Below are 26694 nucleotides of genomic sequence, written 5' to 3'. Positions count from 1 at the left end.
GTGGTGGCATTTTCTCATAACTTTGACACAGATCGGAAAGGTAGCCTACATATTTACCTCAAAAAACTAAATTACATTTGATTAATTCATAATATTATGTTTTTGTTATTAACGCTAATTTACTGTGCCTTGGGCCGCCCACAAGGACTGCTGTCACTTTTGGCGGGAAAACATTTGAGCGGGAAAACAGGTCCGCGGCTCCTCATCGGCTGCGTTGCACTTTCGCTCTGACGTCATCAATAATTCACCGCCATAAGAACCCCTCCCACCACCACGACCACCCGCTAACATAAGGCAACCACGCACCGCACGTTAAATGCGATAGAAAACAAACAAACAAAATATCGCCGGCGTTATCTCGCACGGACTTCGTCGTGCCGCCTGCAGAAATGACGTTAAGACGATTTTTAAACGAGCCGAATTAATTCCGCTGCGAATCCGGTGACGAATCGGCAGTGCGGCAGCGCGCGGCGATCAAGCCGCTAGTGTTTACCCGAGATCATGTGTGAGTGTCGTGTGCGCGATTTCCTGTTTACCGTAATAATTTTAACATTTAACAGATTAACAGCTACCGTTTCTTCTTTAAACGTTCTAACTCTTTCAAGTTGCACATCGTCGTTACGTCGTTAATTGCTTTGGTGCTGCAAATGTTGGACGTTGCGTTAATTGTATTAAATTAACCGCGGCTTATTGTTTATTCGCCTAACTAACGACAGCCGCGACGAGGGAGAACACGCAAGCAGTGGTCGGTTCTGTGTACGCAACCGGCCATGGCAACGTGGAATTTTACTTTCCACCGGGTCAAAGGGCAGCTGCATTAGGGATAGAACCAACCCCGGCCATGGCAACGTGGAATTTTACTTTCCACCGGGTCAAAGGGCAGCTGCATTAGGGATAGAACCAACCCCGGCCATGGCAACATGGAATTTTACTTTCCACCGGCTCAAAGGGCAGCTGCATTAGGGATAGACACGACCCCGGCCATGGTAACGTGGAATTGTACTCTCCACCGGGTCAAAGGGCAGCTGCATTAGGGATAGATAACCATTCGGTTTCGACTTGGCCAAAGTACAGTATTACTGGTAGGAACCTCCAGGTTACACCAGCCCACAGGGGATTATTGTGTCCGTCGTGCAGGGAGGGGCTGGGTGGGGAGGGGCTGGTCACCCCGTGGTGCCCTTATAAAACTCAACGTTTAACCTACTCACGCCGGCTTGTGCCCGCCCTCACAGTCGGGCATATTTGCGGAATATACCACGCCGCCGTTGACCCTGGCCATTGACCGAGCAACCCAACGTTCCTCCCAGCTCCCTCCGCAGGAATGTGTTAATGGAATACGACGTTTCGATTACAGTATAACACAAGCAACCATCATCAGGTAAGAATAAATGAGAAAAAAAACATAGTAAACTTAGAAACACAATGCAACACAACACAGAGAGTCGGTGTGGTCAGTCTGGTGGGGTGTTGGCTGTTGTGTTGGCCAGCTCTCCGTGTTGTGTTTCTATGTTTACTATGTTTTTTTCTCATTCATTCTTACCTGATCATTGTTGCTTGTGTTGCAGTCGTAACGTCGTATTCTATTATTATTTTATTTTCCACGTGACTTTACCGAAAGAACCAAAGAGTAATTCCTGCAGTCACGAAAGCTTTGAATCTAGTTTACAGAACACACTTTAGAGGCTGCTGCTGCTGCAGACACGGTGGCTAGATGTTAACTACCTCGCCCGGTATACAGGAGGTCGTGGGTTCGACCCCGACCCTGACGCCTCTAAATTTGTAGATTGCATGTTCTCGCCTCTAAATTTGTAGATTGCATGTTCTCCCCATGGTCACGTGGATTATTCTCTAGGCACTCCAGTTTTCCTCTCCACTGGAAATTTATCGCATCCAAATACTCTTAAACGCACGTGTCAAGACGATCTAGTGATGGGTAAATGTCGTTTGTGTTTCAGTCGGAAGTGAAATTAATCTGCGAGCCATGTGAAATTTAAGTAGTGGCCCGTATCCATCGCACTGCCTGTGGGTTCCCCACCCTATGTGTTGAATGGTGGTACAGTATTCCCTTGTTATTCGGGAGGGAAACTATTCAGAGATGCTCGTGAACAGCCAATGTCACGGATAATGATATTGTCCTACGAATGAATTTCCTAAAACAAAAAGTGTAAACAAGCGATTAAATACATGGAAATTATCATGACATGAATTGGTTTGAATAAACAAAGTACATAAATGAACTTAGTTAATAAATTAACTTACCTTAAATTATGCTGCTAAGCATAATCACTTTATCTCGTCACTTTCTCACATCACATTCTCTCTCATCACTGTCTCACTCGTTGAAGTCATGTCGAGTTCCAGATGCGATTCACGGATAGCCAAAATCGCAGAGATCAAGTTGGCGAATAACGGAGGCAATACTCTACTCGCATCTTTGTGTAATGTGAGGATATATCCGGCTCACTGACGTATCACAACTCGTCATGATGATTGGCTCTGCCGGTCCTGGTTTACAGCCAATGGGGGGAAGCCTAGGGGCGTGGCCCTGACGTGATGGAAAGGTAACAGCTGTAAGGATTGGTTCTGCTGGCTTGGGCCACAGCCAATGGGGAGATGAGTCAGGGGCGTGGTCCCGGGAGCCTACGAGGGAGCCTGGAAGATTCCATGGAGGCTAACGAGGATTGGCGGAAACGTACCACGGGACCCGGGTATTAAATAGGGGTGGAGACGAACGACACGTGGTCAGAACGGGAACGAACAGGAAGGGGGCCACGCGGGAGCGGGGCTCCGGGTTGCCACGTGGCAGTGCGTCTCTCTCTGTCCCTCTCACGCTGCTGACAGGCAGCGTGAAGGAAATCTGTAATACAAGTTGAATAAAAGACGGATTCCAGAAGTCGCCTCAACGAGCTTTATTACATTTGTTTATGCGTGCGTGCCGGTGCGATAGAAGCTCAACGTACGTACGTACGTACATGTGCGTGCCCCCCTCCCCGTGTGTGCGTTGGACACTTAGGGGTCGGCTACACGAGCGCCGCCATGGGGGAGGATGTGCCGGGCCCCGTGGCCGTGGTGGACTTCACGTTCGCGACGAGGGACACTCCACCGCTGAGCGTCCCGGTCGGCCTCCCGCTCGCCTGCCCCATCAGTGACCTGCACAGTCGCCTTGTGCACAGCCACGCGCTGCCCTGCTATGCCGAGGACGGTGCGTGCCGGTTGGCACGGGCGTGCGTGCGTCGTAGTCCGTGAGACCTGGGACCAGATGTTTCGCTCTTCGGTACCCGCTCGAGCGATTCCCATTTTTCCGTGTGGTCTTTGACGGTCTTCATCTTCTTGGTTCTTTCGGTAAAGTCACGTAGAAGGGAAATAATAAAATAATAAAACATAATAAAATACAATTCTCACGACGTTTCGGCCACAACGCAAGCAGCCGTCCGAACATTCAGACGCTGTCTTTCCGACAGACCTGTTCTTCACCTGAGGACGGCTGCTTGCGTTGTGGCCGAAACGTTGTGAGAATTGTATTTTATTACGTTTTCTTTGTATTATTTTATTGTTTCTCTTCTCCGTGACTTTACCGAAAGAACCAAGAAGATGAAGACCGTCAAAGACCACACGGGAAAATGGGAATCGCTCTAGCGGGTACCGCTGTTGGCATGAATGACGCTATCTAAAATGAAAGTTGTTATTATACATGGGAAGTGTAGGCCAGTTGGAACTGGCGAGTCTTTCGAGAAGGCCTAATGAAACATACGGCATCCCCATCACCTCTTGACGTCTGCGTTACGCCGCTCCCCTCCCTCTCACCCTCGGCCTCACCCCGCCCCCCCCCCCCCACCCCTATCAGAGCTGTGGAAGGCGCTGGGGGAGTTTGTGCGCGACAAGACGCAGGAGCTGTACGACCAGAGCGGAGAGCGCGCGCTCGAGGGCATCGCCCTTGCCTCCGACGAGGAGGTGGACGGCCTCGCGCGCGCCTGGGAGAAGGCCTTCCGCGAGGTGCGTCGCCGGGGCCCCGTTGCTCGCGCTCGCCATCCGCCAGAGGTCGCAACCGGGTACCCGATACCCGTACCCTACCCGAAACCCGGCTACTCGTACCCAGCCGGGTACGGGTACCTGTTTGCGACCCTGGTGCGGCCGGGTACGGGTACGGGTAGGCCGTGAGTCACTGTTGAGTAACCGTTTGTCACTCATTTCCCAACGTCTTGTCTCTTCTCACAATTCAAGTTCCTAGAATCAACCCACCCGCGCCTGCAACATGGCTTCATCCCGGAGGTCGCAATCGGGTACCCGTACCCGTACCCTACCCGATACTCGGCCGGGTACGGGTAGCCGGGTAGGGTACGGGTACCCGTTTGCGACCCTGGTGCGGCCGGGTACGGGTAAGGAATCAAAACCCGTTTGTGACCTCTGCCTCCGCACCCCCGGTTAGCACGGTTGGCTACGTACGGTGCGAAAGAAGCTCAACATGCGTACGTGCTGTGCATTCTCGCCCGTTGCGGTCACCGCTACGTTTCCGACGATTACAAAGATGGGTTTTCACATCTCGCGCTTTCAGATGCGCTTCTGCGGCCGTCTGGAATGCTCTTCCTTACGATATTTGGAAGATGCTGGAGCTATGTACCTTTACACCTCGTGTGAAAACGAATCTTTTTAGAATTGTGTTTAGTTTGTTGTCAATCCACCGCACCTCCGGTTAGCACGGTTTGCTCCGGACGGTGCGAAAGAAGTTCAATATACATTACCGATTACGCTGGATGCTAATAATTATTATTATAATGCAATAATAATAATCTTTGCATGTACAGGGCGCTTGCTGAAATGCCCCAAAGCAACGTACATCAGATCTCATCTCAACCAGTGGCAGCTGTCCCTTTGTGGCACAAGGTGACTCCAGCCTGCAAAGTAGAGGCTCCTCCACCAGCAGTGGCCTGAGCAAGCAATCACAGGGCTGCATTGTTAACCTGATAAATTCACGGACAAGCAGTTGACCTGATTGCGCTTTGTGAGTGGTGATGGTGGTGGTGGTACCGTGCGGGGAGTGGTGGCGCAGTGGTTCGTGAACCGCGCTACGAACCCGACGAACCGAGTTCGATTCCCCGCTTGCTGCTATTAAGGGTGATGAACATTTGAACTGGCCCTGGGCTCCTGGGACCGTGTTGACTCAGCCTCAAGTGAGTAGCTGTAAACATCGAAAGGCAGTCCGGCGTGGGTGACTACCACCCAGCTCCTTCATCGGTGTGCCGTGCCGGGCTTCGTAGGAGCTCGCAAACGGCACTTACCCACCGAATGTCTGTTAGAGGCTAACGCGGTGGGGGGGATCTTTGTCTACGGTAACTTGCGGCGGTGCGCAGACCACGGTGGAGCACGTGGGAGTTGAGGAGGCGCGTGCGGACGAGGAGTTCTCGCGGGCGTACAGCGCTCTCATCCACTCGCCCGTGTCGCACACGCTGCTCACGTTGGAGCACCACTACTGCGTCAGCGCCGCCGAGATGCTCGCCGAGCGGGAGATGGCCCTGCAGCAGCTGCGCGAGAGGTCGCTTGCTCGCTCTCTCGCTCACTCTCTCTCGCTCTCTGTCTCTCGCTCGTTCTCTCGCTCACTCTCTCGCTCGTTCTCTCTCTCACTCTCTCGCTTGTTCTCTCTCACTCTCTCGCTTGTTCTCTCTCGCTCTCTGTCTCTCGCTCGTTCTCTCGCTCACTCTCTCGCTTGTTCTCTCTCACTCTCTCGCTTGTTCTCTCTCGCTCTCTGTCTCTCGCTCGTTCTCTCGCTCACTCTCTCGCTTGTTCTCTCTCGCTCTCTGTCTCTCGCTCGTTCTCTCGCTCACTCTCTCGCTCGCTCTCTCTCGCTCTCTGTCTCTCAATCGTTCTCTCTCTCACTCTCTCGCTCGCTCTCTGTCTCTCAATCGTTCTCTCTCTCACTCTCTCGCTCGCTCTCTCTCTCAGTCTCTCGCTCGCTCTCTGTCTCTCGCTCATTCTCTTTCTCACTCTCGCTAATTCCCTCTCTCACTCTCTCGCTCGCTCTCTCTCGCTCTCTGTCTCTCACTCGTTCTCTTTCTCACTCTCGCTCGTTCTCTCTCGCTCTCTCACTCTCTCGCTCGTTCTCGCTCTTTCTCCCGCGCTCTCACTTTCTTGCTCGTTCACTCTCTCACTCTCTCGCATCGTTCTCCTTCTCACTCTCGCTCGTTCTCTCTCTCACTCTCTCTCACTCTCTCTCTCGCTCTCTGTCTCTCGCTCGTTCTCTCTCTCACTCTCGCTCGTTCTCTCTCTCACTCTCTCGCTCGCTCTCTCTCGCTCTCTGTCTCTCGCTCGTTCTCTTTCTCACTCTCGCTCGTTCTCTCTCTCACTCTCTCGCTCGCTCTCTCTCGCTCTCTGTCTCTCGCTCGTTCTCTCTCTCTCTCTCGCTCGTTCTCTCTCTCACTCTCTCGCTCGCTCTCTCTCGCTCTCTGTCTCTCGCTCGTTCTCTCTCTCACTCTCGCTCGTTCTCTCTCTCACTCTCTCGCTCGCTCTCTCTCGCTCTCTGTCTCTCGCTCGTTCTCTTTCTCACTCTCGCTCGTTCTCTCTCTCTCTCACTCTCTCGCTCGCTCTCTCTCGCTCTCTGTCTCTCGCTCGTTCTCTCTCTCACTCTCGCTCGCTCGCTCTCTCACTCTCGCACTCTTGCTCATTCTCTCTCTCACTCTCGCTCATTCTCTCACTCTCTCGCTCGTTCTCGCTCTTTCTCCCATGCTCTCACTTTCTCGCTCGTTCTCTCTCTCTCTCGCTCTGTCTCTCACCCTCTCGCTCGCTCTGTTTCTTGTTGGCCCTGCTTGGCCTCGAGCAAACATTCAGATGTCTAGTGAGGCCAGCGTATCATTAGAGTCAGAAGAATCAGAAGTTTATTTCCCGAGTAAAACCCATTGAGCTATGTAGCTCTTTTTCAACTGCGACTCGGCCGGTATGTCTGTGTGTACGTTGAACTTCTTTGACACCGTACATAGCCAACCGTGGCTAATTGGAGGTCCGCGGGAAGGACAAAAACGATGGGTCTCTGTGTTAGTTTATGGGTCTACGTGAGTCTACGTATGTTAAACTTCTTTCACATGTGCTAATCAGAGGTGCGGGTTGGAAGGGCAACAAACTGAACTGCAAAAAAGCATCTTCTTGGTTTTTTCGGTAAAGTCACGTAGAAGGGAAGTAATAAAATAATAAAAATAAAACAATTCTCACGACGTTTCGGCCACAACGCAAGCAGCCGTCCTCAGGTGAAAACCAGGTCTGTCGCCTCGACAGACCTGGTTTTTCGACAGACCTGGTTTTCACCTGAGGACGGCTGCTTGCGTTGTGGCCGAAACGTCGTGAGAATTGTTTTATTATGTTTTATTTGTATTATTTTATTACTTCCCTTCTACGTGACTTTACCGAAAGAACCAAGAAGATGAATCCCTGCAGTCACGAAAGCTTTAAATCGAAATCTTAGCACCTGTTTTATTGGCAGAAAGAGTAAACACCTGTCATGTTTTTTTCATACTTTCATGACTGCAGGGATTCATCTTCTTGGTTTTTTCGGTAAAGTCACGTAGAAGGGAAATAATAAAATAATAAAAATAAACCATATAAAATAATTCTCACGACGTTTCGGCCACAACGCAAGCAGCCGTCCTCAGTTGTGGCCGAAACGTCGTGAGAATTATTTTATGATGTTTTATTGTTATTATTTCCCTCCTACGTGACTTTACCGAAAGAACCAAGAAGATGAATCCCTGCAGTCACGAAAGCTTTAAATCGAAATGCAAAAAAGCAGTTGTAGAGAAATTCGTTCTCAATCGCGGTCTAGTTCCGGCTCGGCACGGTCGAAGAGCCAATGGAAAAAAAACGCACCCGTTACCACGAGTGGCCACCCGCGCCGGCCTGGCTCGGGTACGCCAGTGGAGAAAGAAAGGGAAGCGTGCGTGGTGAGCGACGGCCGCTATTGTTGATGACGTTGTCGTCGCTGTCGTTGCTTGCCACCCGCAGGCAGCGCGTGGAGATGGAGCGAGCTATGCAGGAGCTGGGCAAGTCCCTGAGGGACGAGGATGTCAACGTTCTGGCTGTGCAGCACTTCGAGACTCAGCAGGTCTCGTGGGGGGGAAGGCGAGCGTTGGGGCGGAGGGGTTCAACACATTACAGTCGAAAGACACCTCGTTTAAATGCCACGGCAGGTCAAAAAGAGACGTGCGTCGCATCTCATCTCAGCCATTCGGAAAGAAACCCCTCAGTGGCAGCTGTGCCTGAGTGGCACGAGGTTGACTCGGCACCGTCCTACAAGTGGCCATTCGCTTGGCGGCGGTGGTGGCTGAGCACGTGGCCTGTGATCCAGCTCTTTGGAGCCAGCGAGGGTTGGTGGGTCACACGCAGATTGGCTGTGACACTCCCTTCGACGTCGGCGTCGATGAGGTGCCGTGCCCCCGGCTCGCCACGAGAATGCGCTCCGGCAGAGTGCGGCCGAATATCATCCGTCTCTTCTGTGTGGGATCGAGTGTTGTTCCCTCGCACGCACCGTCTCCGGGTGATGTGCCTTTCCTCCCACATGTAAACTCTAATTGGCCCATTACACCTTGACACATAGAGGACTGGCAGAGCTTGGAGGTGGGGGGGTGGGGTAGGGATTTGGCGCGTCGGCTCAACGCCTGGCTGCTGCCCTTCCCGCTCGTCCGTGGTTCCTTGCACCTCCGAGTCGTCCTCTCTCTTTGGGAGCGAACGAGTGCAGTGCGGACAGTTCTGCCATAGCGCGCTTAATGACGCAAATTGGATAGAGCGCGATGAATGTATTGGAGAACTCCGTTATTATAATGATAATTGGTTTTTTACCCTTTTATCTGGCAACAAAACTGACACCTTTTTTTACAAGGAGTCATGTTTGCATTGACCATAATAACTGCAGTCGGAATGCAAACAAAAAACACAACTCTGATAATGTATGCACTGTCCTTGAAATTGATTGGTCCACACCCGAGACAGCTTTTCTTACAGCCTAGTCTCACATGGTGTTGGACCAGATGACGCCAAAAGGCGCACAACTCAAAGACAACGCACCATCAGAGTATGAGAGCTCGTGGTAAGCATTTACACCATTGGAACCTCCTTTTTTATAACGCGGATGCGAATTGGATATAACCTGTTATCTTGTAACGCGGTTGAGTGAACGAAACTACGTCGCGCGAGTTGGAAGGCGGGATTCTGCTTTGTTGATCACAATGAGTGGCTTCGCGATTAATGCTGCAACATGCATCTGTCACTCATTTTCATGTTTTTATTTCATTTACTAATCGACGGTTATTAAAACGCGATGTTTCTCATCACGCTGTGTTCTTCAGAAACGCGACTGCCGCGTTTAGAAGACAACGGATTTGGAACAAGTTTCAGTTATACTTTGTAGTCTTGGAACCTCATTTGCCAGTAAAAAATATGATAATTGTTTTTTTACCCTTCTATCTGGCAACAAAACTGACAACTGTTTTACAAGGAGTCATGTTTGCATAGACCACAATACCTGCAGTCATAATGCAAACAAAAACATAACTCTGATAATGTGTGCACTGTCCTTGAAGTTGATTGGTCCACACCCGAGACAGCTTTCCTTAGAGCCTAGTCTGCGCCTTTTGGCGTCATCTGGTCCAACACCACGTGAGACTAGGCTCTAAGGAAAGCTGTCTCGGGTGTGGACCAATCAACTTCAAGGACAGTGCACATTATCAAAGTTATGTTTTTTGTTTGCATTATGACTGCAGGTATTATGGTCTATGCAAACATGACTCCTTGTAAAAAAGGTGTCAGTTTTGTTGCCAGATAGAAGGGTAAAAAAACAATTATCATCTCTTTATAGTCTTATTAGTAGGGGCCGATCAGGGGGGGAGCGATCATGCTCTCGTTTGCACATTCCCACCCTGCAATGCCCTGTAACCGACTAAACCTCCGACGGCCTTGGGCTGTGATCCTTCTCGTAACAGAGAGCCGCGTAGCTCGATGGGACCCTACCGGCGGATAAATTATAATAAACATCCCGAGTCTCGAGCGAGGCTCTCCGTGGGTTCACGCGTGTGGTAACAACGCGTCGGCCGTCGCACGCCGTCCTGAAAATGCAGCGTTTGGCGCACCCGCGTTGCCCACGCAGGCGGTGGAGAGCAAGTGGAACGTGGAGCTGAAGCAGCTGATGGAGCTGCAGAGGCTCGAGTACCGCGATTGGGTCATGAAAGTGCACCAGGACTCGAGTACGCCGGACGGCAAGGCCGGCGGGTGAGTGACGAGATGTTAACTACCTCGCCTGGTATACAGGAGATCGTGGGTTCGATCCCAACCCTGACGCCTGCTGCTGTATATTTGGAGTTTGCATCTCTCATCATCATCATCACAGTGGCTAGGAGATGTTGGCTACCTCGCCTGGTATACAGGAGGTCGTAGGTTCGATCCCAACCCTGACGCCTGCTGCTGTATATTTGGAGTTTGCATCTCTCATCATCATCATCACAGTGGCTAGGAGATGTTAACTACCTCGCCTGGTATACAGGAGGTCGTGGGTTCGATCACGACCCTTTGCTTGCTGTATATTTGGAGTTTGCATCATCATCATCACGGTGGCTAGGAGATGTTGCCTACCTCGCCTGGTATACAGGAGGTCGTGGGTTCGATCACGACCCTATGCCTGCTGCTGTATATTTGGAGTTTGCATCTCATTATCACGGTGGCTAGGAGATGTTAACTACCGCGCCTGGTATACAGGAGGTCGTGGGTTCGATCCCGACCCTGACGCCTGCTGCTGTATATTTGGAGTTTGCATCTCTCATCATCATCACGGTGGCTAGGAGATGTCAACTACCGCGCCTGGTATACAGGAGGTCGTGGGTTCGATCCCAACCCTATGCTTCCTGTATATTTGGAGTTTGCATCTCATCATCACGGTGGCTAGGAGATGTTAACTACCTCGCCTCGTATGAAGGAGGTGGTGGGTTCGATCCCGACTCTACACCTGCTGTATTTTTGGAGTTTGTATATTCTCTCCATGGTCACGTGGATTTTTCTCCGGGTTCTTCGTTTTATTCCCTTCACATTTGGAATCAACGTGCGTTCAGAGTATTATGATAAGCCACTTCGTTTAGTTGTCATTTGTGGTGGCCAGCTCGTTTATGAAAAATAAGTTCATACCTCAGTGGGCATTGCCTGGTAGGATGGGGATGGTTTAATTTATTTGCATGTGTTTGGGTAATTTGTTTAGCTCTTTTATACTTTGCACTATTATCGTGTTTTTGTATTGTTTGTTGTTGCAATTTTCTCTTACCTGCCGCTACTGGCCATCTGTGAAAAAGAGCTTTACAGCTTATCGGATTCCTCCGGCATCGGTAAATATTTTCATTCTGCCTTCGTCGTCCTCGTCGCCCGCAGCGACGACGTGGCGGGGCTGGCGGGGCAGCCGCCCGACGCCGAGATGGAGGAGGGAGTGGCGTACGAGGAGCACCGGCGGCTAGAGGAGAGCTTCACCATCCACCTGGGTGTGCAGCGCTGCTCGTCATCGTGCCCCGCGGCTGCGATTTTTTAAGCGCCGCGGTCGGGGGGGGGGGGGGGGGACGGTGGTGGCGGCGGTGGTGGTGGTGACGGCATGTTGAGCCTGCCGGGCTGCGTCCCGTCTGGAACGCTCTTCCGATATCGCTGTGGGCGCCACGGTGGCCAGATGTTAACTACCTCTAGATTTGAAGCTTTCGTGACTGCAAGGATTCATACTCTTGGGTTTTTTTTTGGTAAAGTCACGTAGGTAAAAATAAGTAATAATATAATAATAATAATAATAAATGAAAATAACTACATTAATTTAGTTATTTTCATTTATTATTATGTTAACTACCTCGCCTGGTATACAGGAGGTCGTGGGTTCTATCCCGACCCTGACGCCGGCTGCTGTTTATTTGGAGTTTGCGGTGTCTCTCTCTCCCCGTGGTTGTGTGGATTTTTGTCCAGGTCCGCAGGGTTTTCCCTCCACATTTATAATCAACATCACGCGTTTAAGAGTATTTGGGGGGTGGTCGGTCTGCCGGTTTTCTCGCGACGAGTTTGACCCCCGCTCGACCTGACTCGCTTCTTTCTGGTTGGGGTCGCGTACGCAGGCGCTCAGATGAAGACGATGCACAACCTGCGGCTGCTGCGCGCCGACGTGCTGGAGCTGTGTCGCCTGCGCGCCGGCTCGCAGGGCGACACGCGGCCCCGCCGACTGCACATGGCGCTATCGCTCTACTCCGCAGCGCTCTCGGGCCTCGTGCTACTCGTGGACAACCGCATCAGCTCCTACAGCGGCATCAAGAAAGGTGGCGGTGGTGGTGGTGGCGGTGGCGGTTTGTGGCGGTGACGGTGGTGGCGGCATGTTGAGCCTGCCGGACTGCGTCCCGTCTGGAACGCTCTTCCGATGTTACCGTGGGCGCCACGGTGACCAGATGTCAACTACCTCGCCTGGTATACAGGAGGTCGTGGGTTCGGTCCCGACCCTGACGCCTGCTGCTGTATATTTGGAGTTTGCGCGTCTCTCTCTCTCTCCGTGGTCGCGTGGATTTTTCTCTGGGTCCTCCGGTTTTTCCCTCGACATTTAGAAACGTGCGTTGAGGGTATTTGGCTGCTATTAATTTCCGTGTAATGAGCCACTTCGCTGAACTATGTAGCTCAGTGGGATCTTACCTGCGAAAATAAAAAAATTAGTAAGAAAATAGTCATTAGGAAGCCACTGGAGCTCTGCAATTTTAAATTGAAAACCTTTTTTTATGACTGCTTTTTGTGTTTAATTTGTTGTCCTTCCCCCGCCCCTCCGATTAGCACGGTTGCATAACGTACGGTGCGAAAGAAGTTCTCCATACATAGGTGCTGCTCGTTAACAGCACTCGCCCCCCATCGGCTGTCTTGTTGCAGGCTAAAACGGGGTTGCCTACCTTACACCTTTGTTTTCCCGACAGAATTTGCGACGGTTTGCCAGCAGTCGACCGATTTTCACTTCTTGGAACTGGAGCAGCAGATGAACGACGTTCAGGAGGTGGTGTTGGCCGTCAACACGTTTCACGGCAAGGATAAGAAGAGCACAGGTGAGGTGGGGGTGGGCACCGTGGATTTTCTGTTTTCTATTTTCTGTTTGCACTTTTTTGTTTGTTGTAGTACGGCGTTAGACTGAGGGCTTTAATCTAAGTTGTCTTGTGGTTGTTGTTGTTTGACTTGCATTCCACTGTGATTTTTGCACACAGCGTTGGTGAACGGTGCTTATTCTGCAATATTTTGCTGTCTTTTCTTGGATTTTCTGTTCACACTCAGTCACATATTCACTTTAAGATGTTTTTTGTTCATGTTTTTGTTTTTTGTTTGTTGCGGTTGCACCCGATTCAAGAGCTGAATGGCTCACAGGGCTATACCTAATAAATGAACTTGAACTTGAACTTGAAGACAATTTGAAAAAAGTGGCTGTTTTTTCTTGCTGTGTTTTTCACGCCTGATGATGATTGCTTGTGTTGCAGTCGAAACGTCGTGAGAATTGTATTTTATATTTTTATTATTTTATTGTATCCCTTCTACGTGACTTTACCGAAAGAACCAAGAATATGAATCCCTGCAGTCACGAAAGCTTTAAATCGAAATTTAGGTGTTAAGATGTTCAAACACCAAATAGATAGCTTTTGCAAGGTATCGAGTCTGCATTAACCACAACTACCCGTGGCAAAACATGCAAACGAACATGGCCCTGATAATTCACTGGTCAACACACTTTTTCTGGCATAAGGTATTCCAACGGTTTTAGGGTAATTTTGGGGTGCTGATTCCAAATCTATCACATCAGGTTTTTGAGATATCAAATATAGCATTTTCAATCAAAACTGCAGAATAAAAATATTAAATAAATGTGGATATCTACATAAAATGATATTATAAACACACTATCCTAAAAATACAGCACCATATTTTAACACAAAAGCAGTCACTGAATCGCAACAACTTGCAATCATAAGTGACAAGAGTTAATTTCGGGTAAAATCAATGAAAATGGGGTATGCCGATAGCATAAAAATGAGATGTGATAGAGCAAATCTGAGATCAGATTTGGAATCTGCACCCTGAAATTAGTCTAAAACAGCTGCAAAAGTCCAGGCCAGAATTTTTTTTTTTGACCAGTGTAATCTCTGGGCATTGTCTCTGAAACTGATTGACCTACATCAGAGACTTCAGCCTTCTTTACGGCCTAGTCTCACCTGTGTCAAACCAGAGAATGCCAAAATGTGTCACCGACTCGTTTGTATCGCGTTCGTTCGTTTGCGAAATTCCCCCCTTTGATTGTTTTTGTTCCTTGAATTTTTATTTTTTTTATTGAACAAGAAGCCCATCACATACTATAGATACATAGACGAAGGAGACGCATTGCCTGTTTATTTTATTTTGTTACTTGCGGTCTCCGCAACGACGTTAAACGGTCGCGGATTGTGTCCGGTTGAATTTCAAGAGTCCTTTGCCCGGAACGGAGGCGCGGATGACAAGAAAATCTCGGAGAAGAATCCACAAAACATCTCGCCAGGTGCAGTCTGCCAGCAGGGGGCTGATGTTCCTGTGTCGTTTTACCTCTTCATAGAGTAATTTTTCCGTAATTATTCCGTAATTTTTACGTAATTTTTACGTAATTTTTCCATAATTTTTCCATACATTTTCCATAATTTTTCACACGGTCAGCGCAAACATTTTGACGGCGATGCCGACACGCGTAGAGTAGGCCCGCCCTCTTTAAAAAAAATAACGTCACGAGATCTTTCGCATCAGTTATTAACCGGTGGCGGCCTCCCGGTTTCGACCGCGACCCCTCGGCAACAAGCAGCGAACGACCGGCCACTGGGATTGGGAGGGGGGCCGAGTGTCGCCTCGTGCGATGCCAGTGCCCCCCCCCCCCCCCCGGTGCCTGTGCCGTCGTGATGGCGCGACCGCGAGGTGCCTCTCCTCCGCAGGGGAGTTCTACATCACGCGGCACTCCAACCTCGCCGAGGTGCAGGTGGTCTTCCACCTGTGCGTTGACGACGGCGCTCGCTGCAGCGCCATCACGGCCCGGGACCCGGCCATCATGGGCCTGCGCAACATCCTCAAGGTGAGCCGGGAGGGCGGGTGGGTGGGTGGGCGGACGGTGGAACGGCCCGCCCAACGGAGGGAACGCTTGGAGGCGTTGAAGACGCGGCATGGTTGGCTACGTACGGTGCGAAAGATGTTCAGCGTACATGCATATGTAGACTCACACAGAGACCCATAGATTCACGCAGAGACCCACAGACTCACACAGAGACCCATAGACTCACACAGAGACCCAGACTCACACAGAGACCGATAGACTCACACAAAGACCGATAGACTCACACAAAGACCCATAGACTCACACAGAGACCGATAGACTCACACAGAGACCCACAGACTCAAACAGAGACCCACAGACTCAAACAGAGATCCACAGACTCAAACAGAGACCCACAGACTCAAACAGAGACCCACAGACTCAAACAGAGATCCACAGACTCAAACAGAGACCCACAGACTCGCACAGAGACCCACAGACTCACACAGAACCCACAGACTCAAACAGAGACCCACAGACTCGCGCAGAAACCAATAGTTTGTTGTCCTTCCCCCGCACCTCCGATTAGCACGGTTAGCTACGTAGGGTGCGAAACAACTTCAACATACACACGTACATACGACGCAGGGTGCCGCGTGGATACGCATTCGCCGCTCATGTTCTGACGGCGATGCCATGCTGCCCCTCCGCTGTAGGTGTGCTGCCACAACGACATCACCAACATCACCCTGCCCCTGCTGCTCGTCCACGAGATGTCCGAGGTTAGTCTTAGCCAATGGGAGCACACAGGGATCACGGGGTGTGGCGGGGCAGGGTGCGGGCGGCGTGGGTAAAGCTAACGGTTAATACAATGAAGAAAAATAAGAATATGCTCTACCCTTTTTGGCAATAAAGCAGTAGGTGTTAAAATGCGCACGCACCAAATAGACGCACACCTGTTTCAAGGCATCAAGTCTGCATTAACCAAACATACGTGTGGCTAAGCATGCAAACAAGCACACTCTGATAATGTATGCATTGTCTTCGGAACTAATTGGCCTACACCAGAGACAGCTTTCTTTATGGCCTTGTCTCACTAGTTCGACCTGTACAATGCCACTGCAAATATCAAAGGATGAATTGCTCGGGTTGAAAAGTTAAATCATTTTGATACTGGCAAAAAATAATTTCCATACTGGCAAAAAAGGTCCCATAGGTTTATATTATGGTCGTTAAAATCTTTTTTTTTGGCATTTCCGCTAGCAGAATTGAAAAATACATCAAGAAAACGGTAAGATAACGGTTACCGGTTTTGCCGCACGCATCAGAGTGTGGTGTCAACTTGCAACGCAATGCGGGGCCGCACGCAAGCCACTCCTCGCTCTCGCAGACAGAGAGGGAGAGAGGGCGACTGAGGAGCCGGGAACGAGGAACCACGGACGAACGTGAAGGCAGCAGCAGAAGCTGCTACTCGCTAACAGCCCTTGCCCCAACAGTCTGTTAATGTCTTTTGTGTGCGTCGCGGCTTAGGAAATGACCGTCTCGTGGTGCCTGAAGAAGGCGGAGCTGGTCTTCAAATGTGTGAAAGGTGACACGGATGCACTCGGCATGCGGAATCGTTGGGACATTTGTTTTTATTTTATTTTATTCGAGAACCCAGAATGCAAAGTAGATTTCGAAAAGGACAGGAGGTGGGGATGGGGTGGGAACAAACCCAGGCGCTGATGAATTTCCACGTGGTGATGATTCTCTCTCTTGAGCAGTGGTTCTTAACCTTTACAGCAGCCTTGCATCACTTTGGTTTTCAATCGTAAATAAAAGTACAATTCTAGACTTGAAGTTTTCGTGACTGCAAGCTCTTGCCCACTCCAGCAAATTATTTCTTGCTGTGGCTGTCCTACCTGATGACGGAGGCTTGTGTTGCTTCCGAAACGTCGTGATTTAATTTAGTTATTTTATTTTCACCTACGTGACTTTACAGAAAGAACCAAAGAGTATAAAAAGTACATTGTTAATAACTACAAAGGGTTTCATCTTCTTGGTTCTTTCGGTAAAGTCACGTAGAAGGGAAATAATAAAATAATAAAAATAAAACATAATAAAATAATTCTCACGACGTTTCGGCCACAACTAAATTTCTTCTACTTCGAATGACCCCGTTTGTCGCGCTGTTGCTCTGCTGCCCTGCAGGGTTCATGATGGAGATGGCCTCGTGGGACGGGGGCGTCTCGCGCACGGTGCAGTTCATTGTGCCGCAGGTAACCACACCGATCGGTTTATGCCGCGCTTCAGCGTTGACCGCGTCGATTGCCGTCACGTATTTGCCCGCCAATACGTTTTACTGTCAAATGTTTTTATTTGTACCAGGTAATAATGCCCACTGAGCTATAGTACGAGCTCTTTCTCAGAAGCGACCCGGCTATCACAAATGATAGCTCGACAAAGTGGCTTTTCATCTGGAAATGTATACGGGCCCAAATACTCTAAAACGCACGTTGATTCTAAATGTGGAGGGGAAAGCCGTGACCACAGGGAGAGATAGAGAGAGACGCAAACTCCAAATATACAGCAGCAGGTGTCAGGGTTGGGATCGAATCCAAGACCTCCTGCGTACCAGGCGAGGTAGTTGACATCTCCTAGCCACCGTGATGATGATGAGAGACGCAAACTCCAAATATACAGCAGCAGCAGGCGTCAGGGTTGGGATCGAATCCAAGACCTCCTTTATACCAGACGAGGTAGTTGACATCTCATAGCCACCGTGATGATGAGAGACGCAAACTCCAAATATACAGCAGCAGGCGTCAGGGTTGGGATCAAACCCACGACCTCCTGCATAGCAGACGAGGTAGTTGACATCTCCTAGCCACCGTGATGATGATGAGAGACGCAAACTCCAAATACACAGCAGCAGGCGTCAGGGTCGGGATCTAACCCACGACCTCCTGTGTACCAGGCGAGGTAGTTAACATCTCCTAGCCACCGTGATGATGATGAGAGACGCAAACTCCAAATACACAGCAGCAGGCGTCAGGGTCGGGATCTAACCCACGACCTCCTGTGTACCAGGCGAGGTAGTTAACATCTCCTAGCCACCGTGATGATGAGAGACGCAAACTCCAAATACACAGCAGCAGGCGTCAGGGTCGGGATCTAACCCACGACCTCCTGTACACCAGGCGAGGTAGTTAGCAATTCCTAGCCACTGTGGCGCCGTTCTTATTAGCCGCGCGGCGGTGGCTACGTGCTGCGAGTGGCCGCCTGTAATCCCGCAACTGCGGAGGGAGCAGCGAGGGTTGTAGGCTCGTCGGCAGAGGCGACGTACCCCCTCTCCCTGGCTTGCCAGGAGAAGGCAGTGCAGAAAAAAATGCGGACTAAGATCGTCTGTCCCTTCTGTATGGGATAGTGTTGCCCCCGCACCCCCACCTCTCGTGCGTGGGTTTTCTCCGGGTGCTCCGGTGTCTTCCCACTTGTAAGCGCTTCGTAATTTGCTGAAGACATCTTAAAGTAAAAACCCAGGTCGCACACCCGATGAAAAACGGTTGGCTACGTACGTTGCTACAGAACGTACATGGACTCAGGCAGAGACCCATAGATTCACGCGGAAACCCATAGACTCACACAGAGACCCATAGACTCACACAGAGACCCATAGACTCACACAGAGACCCATAGACTCACACAGAGACCCATAGACTCACACAGAGACCCATAGTTTGTTGTCCTTCCCCCGCACCTCAGATTAGCATGTTTGGGGACATACAGTGCGAAAGAATTTCAACATACGTGTGCAATTTGAGAATGATTGAGGCACCATTCATTTTAATTTGCGGTTTTTTGTGAACAACTTCTGTGAGTTAAAGTTCCAGCAACTGGTCCCGCTTCTTTGCCGATGTCCGCCGTGACAACCGTCTGGCCGGGGAGTATTCCCCCCTTTCGCACTGCGAAGAACCGAGTTACTTGAAGGGTGACATCCTCCTGCCTCTGCATCTGATAAATGGTCCGATTCCTGTATTAATGTGCGTACGTACGTATGTTGAACTTCTTTCGCACCGCCGTACGTAGCCAACCGTGGCTAATCGGGAGGTGCAGGGTTAAGGATGGCAAACCGAATGCAAAAAGCAGTTCATGTAAGTTAATTAATTATGTTAAGTTTGATTGGTTTGGGCAAAAAAAACCTAGTCCACTTTTTTTTCACCCAGGCGACTTTGGAGAGGAATCATCCCTTTTGCGACGGGGGAGATCTTCGCACGACACTAATTCTAAGGTGGTCCGTGGTGTCACGTTGCAGGGCCTGTCGGAGGAGGTGTTCTTCCAGCTGAGCGCCATGCTGCCCCAGATCTTCCGCGTCTCCTCGGCGCTCACCCTCACCTCATCGCGGCAGAAGTGACGGAGGGCCTCCGTCCGTCCCTCGGATGTGTTTTCGTGGGTCATGCCGCGTGTTGTTGTTCGGCACGACGTCCGACGTTTCGCTCCACGTAGCTCGTGTGTATGTACGTCGAATCTTTCGCGCCTAACGTAGCTGACCGTGGCTGATCAGAGGTGCGTGGGGAAGGGCAACAAACTAAACAAAATTATGTTGATCTTTCGCACCACCATACGGTGCCGACTGTGGCTAAACGGAGGTGTGGGGGGGAAGACAAAAAACTAAATTATGTATGTTAAACTTCTTTCGTACCGTACGTAGCCAACCGTGGCTGATCAGAGGTGCGCGGGGAAGGACAACAAACTAAAAAAATTACGTTGATCTTTCGCACCACCATACGTTGCCGACTGTGGCTAAACGGAGGTGTGGGGTGGAAGGAGAAAAAACGAAACAATGTATGTTGAACTTCTTTCGTACCGTACGTAGCCAACCGTAGCTAATCGGAGGTCTGGGGGAACGGACAACTAAACACAAAAATACGACCTCCCTCACCTGGCATGCAGGAGGCCGTGGACTCGATCCCGACCCTGACGTACATTTGGAGTTTAATTTCGATTTAAAGCTTTCGTGACTGCAGGGATTCATCTTCTTGGTTCTTTTGGTAAAGTCACGTAGAAGGGAAATAATAAAAAATAAAACAATAAAATACAATTCTCACGACGTTTCGGCCACAACGCAAGCAGCCGTCCTCGGGTGAAGAACAGGGCTGTCGGAAAGACAGCGTGGCTTTACCGAAAGAACCGAGAAGATTTGTATGTAAATGTATGTTGAACTTCTTTCGCGACATGCTTAGACAATTGCAGGTTTGTACCACGTTCACCGCTGGCGGCGTCGATTCCTCGGCACGCGATATGCCACGGGCAATCGACTCTAATGAATTGGCAAACTGAAACGGATCGATCGACGCATGGCTACCTGCCTGCGCTGGGGATGTGAGCGTGCGTCTGCAACGCGAGGAGCCGGTGGCATCCTGCGGGCTGCTGTGGGCTGCGTCTTCCTCCTCTTCAAAGGGCGACCTCTCCATGGCAAGCGGCAAAGCGGAAGCCATGATGAACCGGAACACTCGGCAAACAAATTCGGCCGGCGGTCCACCCCCCGGAGGGTTTAATCCTCTCAAAATATTTAATTGACAGGTCATCAACGTCGTCGTCGTCATCATCACATGCTCAAAACATTCAATAAATAATTTTCAAACGAAAACGGCAAGGACAAACTTGTTTTGTTTTCGACAGTGCAGAAGAGATACCTTCATAAACGCCAGACTAGCTTTATCACAGCCTGATGAAGCTGGTTGTAATTACTGGCGAAACATCGTACTCGGATTGTAAATGTTGTGGATTTGCTCTCCAAACACAACCGGTGTAGCCGTGCTAGTGACGAATTGGCCACGTTCTGTTTACGTGACAAACCCCTTAGTAATTGGCTGTGCCCGGTGTTGGCGGGTTTAACGACACATTTTTCTTTACGCGATCTCACTCAAAACAACCTGTATTGTGGATGATATTGGTCGCGAAAGCCTCCTGCGTGTTAAATCGTTCATCCCGTTAGGGGAAGCGAGTGGGGGGCACTTGGGCAGGACGCGTCTCGGCTAAAATGGACGATGATGTACGTGTGTGTGTATGTTGAATCGTACATAGCCAACCATTGCTAATCGGAGGTGTGGGATGGTCGATGGTGAAGACTAACAACGTAATGGCAGCCGGGGAATGGAACTCGGCGTCTGAGAGCCGTAATTCTTTTGGTTCCCCTCCCCCATGGCCCCCGGTAAATAATCTGGGGGGGGGGGGGGGGGCGCGGGATTTGCAGCTTGAACCTCCACTTAAAAGCAGCGAATGCCCAACCGTCCGACGGCGCCACGATCCAGCAACAGCGTCAACAACAACAACAAATGCCTACTTCCGGAGCTTCGCGTACAAATAACAAAAACACATTTTCAAGTCTTTCAGCCAAAGCGGGGCTTCCAGACTCGTGTTAAGCCAGCGACCATTCCGTTTTAAGCAACTTCCTAGGCAATTTGCCTTTTTTGAGGTCCGACTTTAAAATATCTCTCCGTTGCCCCCTCCATTGTCAACACCTTGTGCCACAACGGCGGGTAATTTGCACGCGCGAAATGGGAATTCGCTTATTCTCGTCCGGCGCGTGCATCGCGAGCGTATACGGATACCCAGATGTCGTGGGGACCCGGGTTAAGAGGATGCGCGCGCGCCCAGGAGTCAGGGGGGTGGGGGGGGGGTGCTGAGCAATGGCACGTGGGGGAAGAAGACGCTGCCACTACTGGTCGTGTGATCGTCGATTTGTACCGGCCGATATTGCACAGATTTCAGAGACTCGGCGAGTGATGCCCCCTCTCCCGCGCAGTGCATCGTCGTCACGGCTCGTCACTCCGAACGTCACGGTGACCTCCTCGCCGTTAACGAGGGCTCCGCAGCGACGCAGGAGCGAGCAAAACCCGTTACGCGAAAGTCGAGTGACGAAGAGGTCACTCGTAATGAACGTGCCGGCGAAAACCACGTCGCCAAAATAGTTTCAAGTTTGATTCTCGCCTTGAACAGCCCGACCCATGTGCGTGCACTCGCTCCACGTGCCTCACATACATACACGCGTATAAATATATAGAGCGGTTTCTGCGATTGATATACTCTCCAGCGTCATCTGCAGAAGCCAGTCGGGGGGTCCACTGACGTCTCACGAAGGCGACCGCGGTAGAAGGGGAACGTAGCCCGGATACGATAAGGGGGGTTGCTTTGTTGAGAGTGGAAATTTAATTTAATAATCGATTATTAGGTTGTTTTTTTTGCCACTGGCAAAATCCGGCAACCCTCTAGGGTTGTGGCTGCAGGGTTTTTGATCCGAACAATCTGCCTCGGCAGCTGATCACGCTTTCACACCTGATGACGGACGCTTGTGTTGCGCCCGAAACGTCGCGATTTATTTTATTTTATACCCACGTGACTTTACCGAAAGGACCAAAGAGTATGGATAATTTTGGTTGTTAAACTGAAATGGATTTTTTTTTAAGTATTCCAAATGTTTTGCCAACTGCTGTCCATACGGAAAGCAGTTCACCAGCCCGTGTTAGAGAACGGGCCGCAGATGCAGATATTAAAACTAAAACCAAGATATTTTTTTATTTTACCAAGTAAGGCCCACTGAGCTACAGAGCTATTTTTCTAGAAGCGTCCTGGCCACAAATGATATCCTCAACGAAGTGGCTCATCATCACGTGGACATTTATAATAGCAGCCAAATACTCTAAACGCGTGTTGATTCTAAATGTGGAGGGGAAAAACAGGAGAGCCCGGAGAAAAATCCACGCGACCACGTGGAGAGAGAGAGAGAAATGCAAACGCCAAATGTACAGGTGTGAGGGTTGGGATCGAACCCACGACCTCCTGTATAGCAGGCGAGGTAGTTAACATCTCACCACCTCGGCACCCACACAACTCCTTCAAGTGACCCGTTTTTAACCACACGCTCGGGTGGTGGCGGGAGGCAACACCAACCCACACACTCTGCTACAGAGAGCGATTTTCATCGCAAGGCAGCAAAACCGTTATTTGTAATTTCAGAGTTTCAGTTACATTTAGGCGACGTAGCAAGTGGCGATCGTCGCCGTTGCCTCGCGAGAGTTGCCGAAGCGGATCGTGATCGACGCATTGCTTGGCGAAGGCTTCCAGCAACTGCCCATAGACCAGTGGTGGGCAACCTACTGCCCATGGGCTTGCATGCTGGCCTGGTCTCGGTGCGTCTAGGGTTAAACGTGGGGGTCACGATGTTACGCTCGCAGGCCCACTAAGCTGACGGAGGGGCCCGTTCACGTGGCCCACCGACTCGTTCTGCGTTGCCCGTCATTGCCTGCCCTAGATGGATCGTGACCTTTATACGCTAGTGCTCTGGTTGCGGGCGGGGGGAGGCTTCCAGCAACTGCCCATAGACCAGTGGTGGGCAACCTGCTGCCCATGGGCTTGCATGCTGGCCTGGTCTCGGTGCGTCTAGGGTTAAGCGTGGGGGTCACGATGTTACCCTCGCGGGCCCACTAAGCTGACGGAGGGGCCCGTTCACGTGGCCCACAGACTCGTTCTGCGTTGCCCGTCATTGCCTGCCCTAGATGGATCGTGACCTTTATACGCTAGTGCTCAGGTTGCGGGCGGGGGTGGGGGGTGGGTGGTGGTGCGAGCGTGTGAAGCGGGCTTGACCCGCAGTTGAACTCGATCATTTTTTTTTCTACATCGCCGGTGGCGGCTGCACCTTCGCCGGGGAGAGGTGGGAACTGCTGTGCAGCTGCAGGCACTGCACAGCGGTGGGGAGGAGCGAGCCAGCGGCGGCGCCGTCGGGCAGCGAGACGAGGAAACGCGACACTCCCGTGTTGGGCGACACGACCAGCAGCCGCTGCCGCCACTCGGCGGGCACGGGGCAGCCCAGGTCCTCGGTGAGGTAGCGAACCCACTCGCGGATGAGTCCGCCGTGGGTGACTACCAGGACGTCCACCGCCGGGTCCACCGCGGCGTCGGATTCGCTTTCTGGGTTCGGGGGAGGAGACGGTGGGGAGGGTGGGAGAACGTGTTCAGGTGACGGCACCGAAGGTTGCGAGGATGATAGCCGGCGCTAGCACGGGCACCACCTCAACTAAAGTGTAAACTATTTTAACACGCTTTTATTTAACTCACTCCGTCTGTTGTTGTATCCTAAAATCTTGTAACTCTATTTCAACCGTACTCCCAATGTTGTGTCGTATCGTATCGTATCGACTGCAAACTTGGTATAGGTATGTCATACTGATGACAATACTATATTCTATCATTAAAAATTTAAAACATTTTTAAACGATCTTTTTTACAGCTACAATTGTCCACGCTCAACTCACGTTGCCTGTAAATCACCACGTGGTCCCTGACGTCACGGCAAGCCTCGGGGAGCCACGCCGAGGGGCGGGGGATGTGGAAGGAGGGGGAGGGGCGATGGGGGAAGGGGGCAGGGGGAAGGGCAGCTCGGACAGTACATTTCATTAAAGCGTGGTTTTTTTTAATATTTTAAAATATTTTATTTTTATTGTAACCAGGTGACGCCCCACTGAGCTGCGTAGCTGTTTTTACAGGAGCGGCCTGGCTATCACAAATTATATCTCAACGAAGTGGCTGATCGTCCGAGACATTGATAGCAGCCAAATCCTCTAAAACGCGTGATTTTGATTCTTAATGTGGAGGGGGAAAAACCGGAGAAAAATCCACAAGCCACGGATCGAACCCACGACCTCCTGTACACCAGGCGAGGTAGTTAACATCTCCTAGCCACCGTGGTGATGATGATGAGAGAAAGCGAAAATGCAAACTCCAAATATACAGCAGCAGGTGTCAGGGTCGGGATCGAACCCACGACCTCCTGTATACGAGGCGAGGTCGTTAACATCTCCTAGCCACCGTGGTGATGATGATGAGAGAAAGAGAAAATGCAAACTCCAAATATACAGCAGCAGGTGTCAGGGTCGGGATCGAACCCACGACCTCCTGTATACGAGGCGAGGTCGTTAACATCTCCTAGCCACCGTGGTAATGATGATGATGAGAGAAAGAAAATGCAAACTCCAAATATACAACAGGTGTCAGGGTCGTGATCGAACCCACGACCTGTATACCAGGCGTGGTAGTTAACATCTCCTAGCCACCGTGATGATGATGATGAGAGAAAGAGAAAATGCAAACTCCAAATATACAATGAACGCTCTCACGGTCGCACGCTGCTATAAATACCGAGCACAGTCATGAGACCCCGTGAGGCTTTCCTGGGTAAACAAGCATATCAACAATGATTATTATAACTCCCATCAACCACTACCTTTACTGCCATTACCATCACTATTACCATCATCACCACCACCACTAACAATGAAGACAAAGACCTCTCTCACAGCCTCAACAAACTGTTGGGGCAAGTGCTGTTAGCAAGCACCTATGAAGGCCGGCACGACGCACGAGAGGGTGGGTCACCCTCGACTCCCCAGTGACGATGTTTACACACCGCACCAGGTACTCATGTGAGGCCGAGTCGACCTAGGGGAGGCCCAGGACCGGTACAGATAAGAGTCACCGGTGCTGGTGGCCGTGAGCGGGAATCCAACTCGGGTCGCCGGGTTCGTAGCGCAGTGCCGCTGACTGCTCCCAATATCAGTTTCAGTTTATTTATTAGGTATAGACCTGTCACCACCATCACCGTTACCACAGTGGTGGTGGCAGTGGTGGTGGCAGTGGTGGCAGTGGTGGCAGTGGTGGCAGTGGTGGTGGCAGTGGTGGTGGGTAGTGGTGGCAGTGGTGGCGGTGGCCGTACCTGCCCGGCAATCCGAGGGCTTGATGCCGTTGCACGTCTCCGCGTGCCGAGACGCCATCAGCGAGCAGAGCTCGAGGAAGAAATCCACCAGACGCGTCTTGAGCTGCGGTGACGAAGCAAAGAAAAATGCAAAGGTCCCCCACGCACCCGTGTAGCCTCTTAACAGGCTGCTGCTGCTGCTGCTGGGGGCAAGTGCTGTTAGCGAGCGCGGCATGGCGCTAGAGCGGACGTTGCCGCCACCCTTTGCCTCCCCGGTTTTGCCGATGTTTTCGCACCGCACCAGCTACTCATGTAAAGGCCAAGTCGAGCCTAAGGGGGAGGGCCCAAGCAGCAGTTCAGATATTTTGCCACTGATGTTGGCCGTGAGTGGGAATCGATGGGGGTTGGGGGGAGGGGTCACATTGGCCTTAGGGAATTTTGCGATCTCGGTGGGAGTCATTTTCCTCAATGCTTCATTTTCGATATGGTTATTCTGATGAAGATTGCTTGTGTTGCGATCGAAACGTCGTGATTTGTTTAATTTTTCTTTAATTTCTAACTACGTAGCTCTTGTTAAGAAGCTAGCTGGCCGTCAACAATGATAGCTAAACGAAGTGACCTAACAACACGTGCAAATTTAGAGCAGCCAAACACTCTAAACGCGTGTTTATGAGTGTGGAGGGAAAAACCGGAGGACCCGGAGAAAAAATCCACGCAACGACGGGGAGACACGCAAACTCCAAATATACAGCAGCAGGCGTCAGGGACGGGATCGAACCCACGACCTCCTGTATACCACGCGAGGTAGTTAACATCTCATAGCCACCGTGATGATGATGAGAGACGCAAACTCCAAATATACAGCAGCAGGCATCAGGGACGGGATCGAACCCACGACCTCCTGCACACCAGGCGAGGT

General features: G+C 50.9%; 2 protein-coding genes across 2 annotated transcripts in view; one reads left to right on the top strand and one right to left on the bottom strand.

Annotated features, from left to right (window-relative positions):
- Positions 1 to 397: 397 nt before the first annotated feature.
- FERRY3 (FERRY endosomal RAB5 effector complex subunit 3) lies at positions 398 to 20675 on the top strand. The gene is made up of 15 exons (XM_078882219.1): positions 398 to 505; positions 3014 to 3202; positions 3845 to 3993; positions 5349 to 5530; positions 7984 to 8083; positions 10121 to 10242; positions 11386 to 11492; positions 12102 to 12299; positions 12936 to 13061; positions 14462 to 14533; positions 14955 to 15091; positions 15766 to 15831; positions 16580 to 16637; positions 17240 to 17307; positions 19341 to 20675. Exons 1-15 carry the CDS (start codon positions 502 to 504, stop codon positions 19437 to 19439), a joined length of 1677 nt encoding a protein of 558 aa, XP_078738345.1. The 5' UTR covers positions 398 to 501; the 3' UTR covers positions 19440 to 20675.
- The window catches only part of TIGAR (TP53 induced glycolysis regulatory phosphatase), a 31072-nt gene continuing 24396 nt past the window's right edge, over positions 20019 to 26694 (bottom strand). Inside the window, exons 7-8 of the mRNA XM_078882220.1 lie at positions 25797 to 25899; positions 20019 to 23995 (exon numbers count right to left, since the gene is read on the bottom strand). Coding sequence (XP_078738346.1) covers positions 23700 to 23995; positions 25797 to 25899 — 399 coding nt within the window. The 3' untranslated portion in view covers positions 20019 to 23699. The remainder of the gene's footprint in view (positions 23996 to 25796; positions 25900 to 26694) is intronic.

Source organism: Lampetra fluviatilis, chromosome 64 (assembly GCF_964198595.1).
Source record: "Lampetra fluviatilis chromosome 64, kcLamFluv1.1, whole genome shotgun sequence".
Lineage (NCBI taxonomy): Eukaryota > Metazoa > Chordata > Hyperoartia > Petromyzontiformes > Petromyzontidae > Lampetra > Lampetra fluviatilis.
Note: the sequence above shows the minus strand (reverse complement) of the source record. Positions and strands in the feature narration are given on the sequence as shown.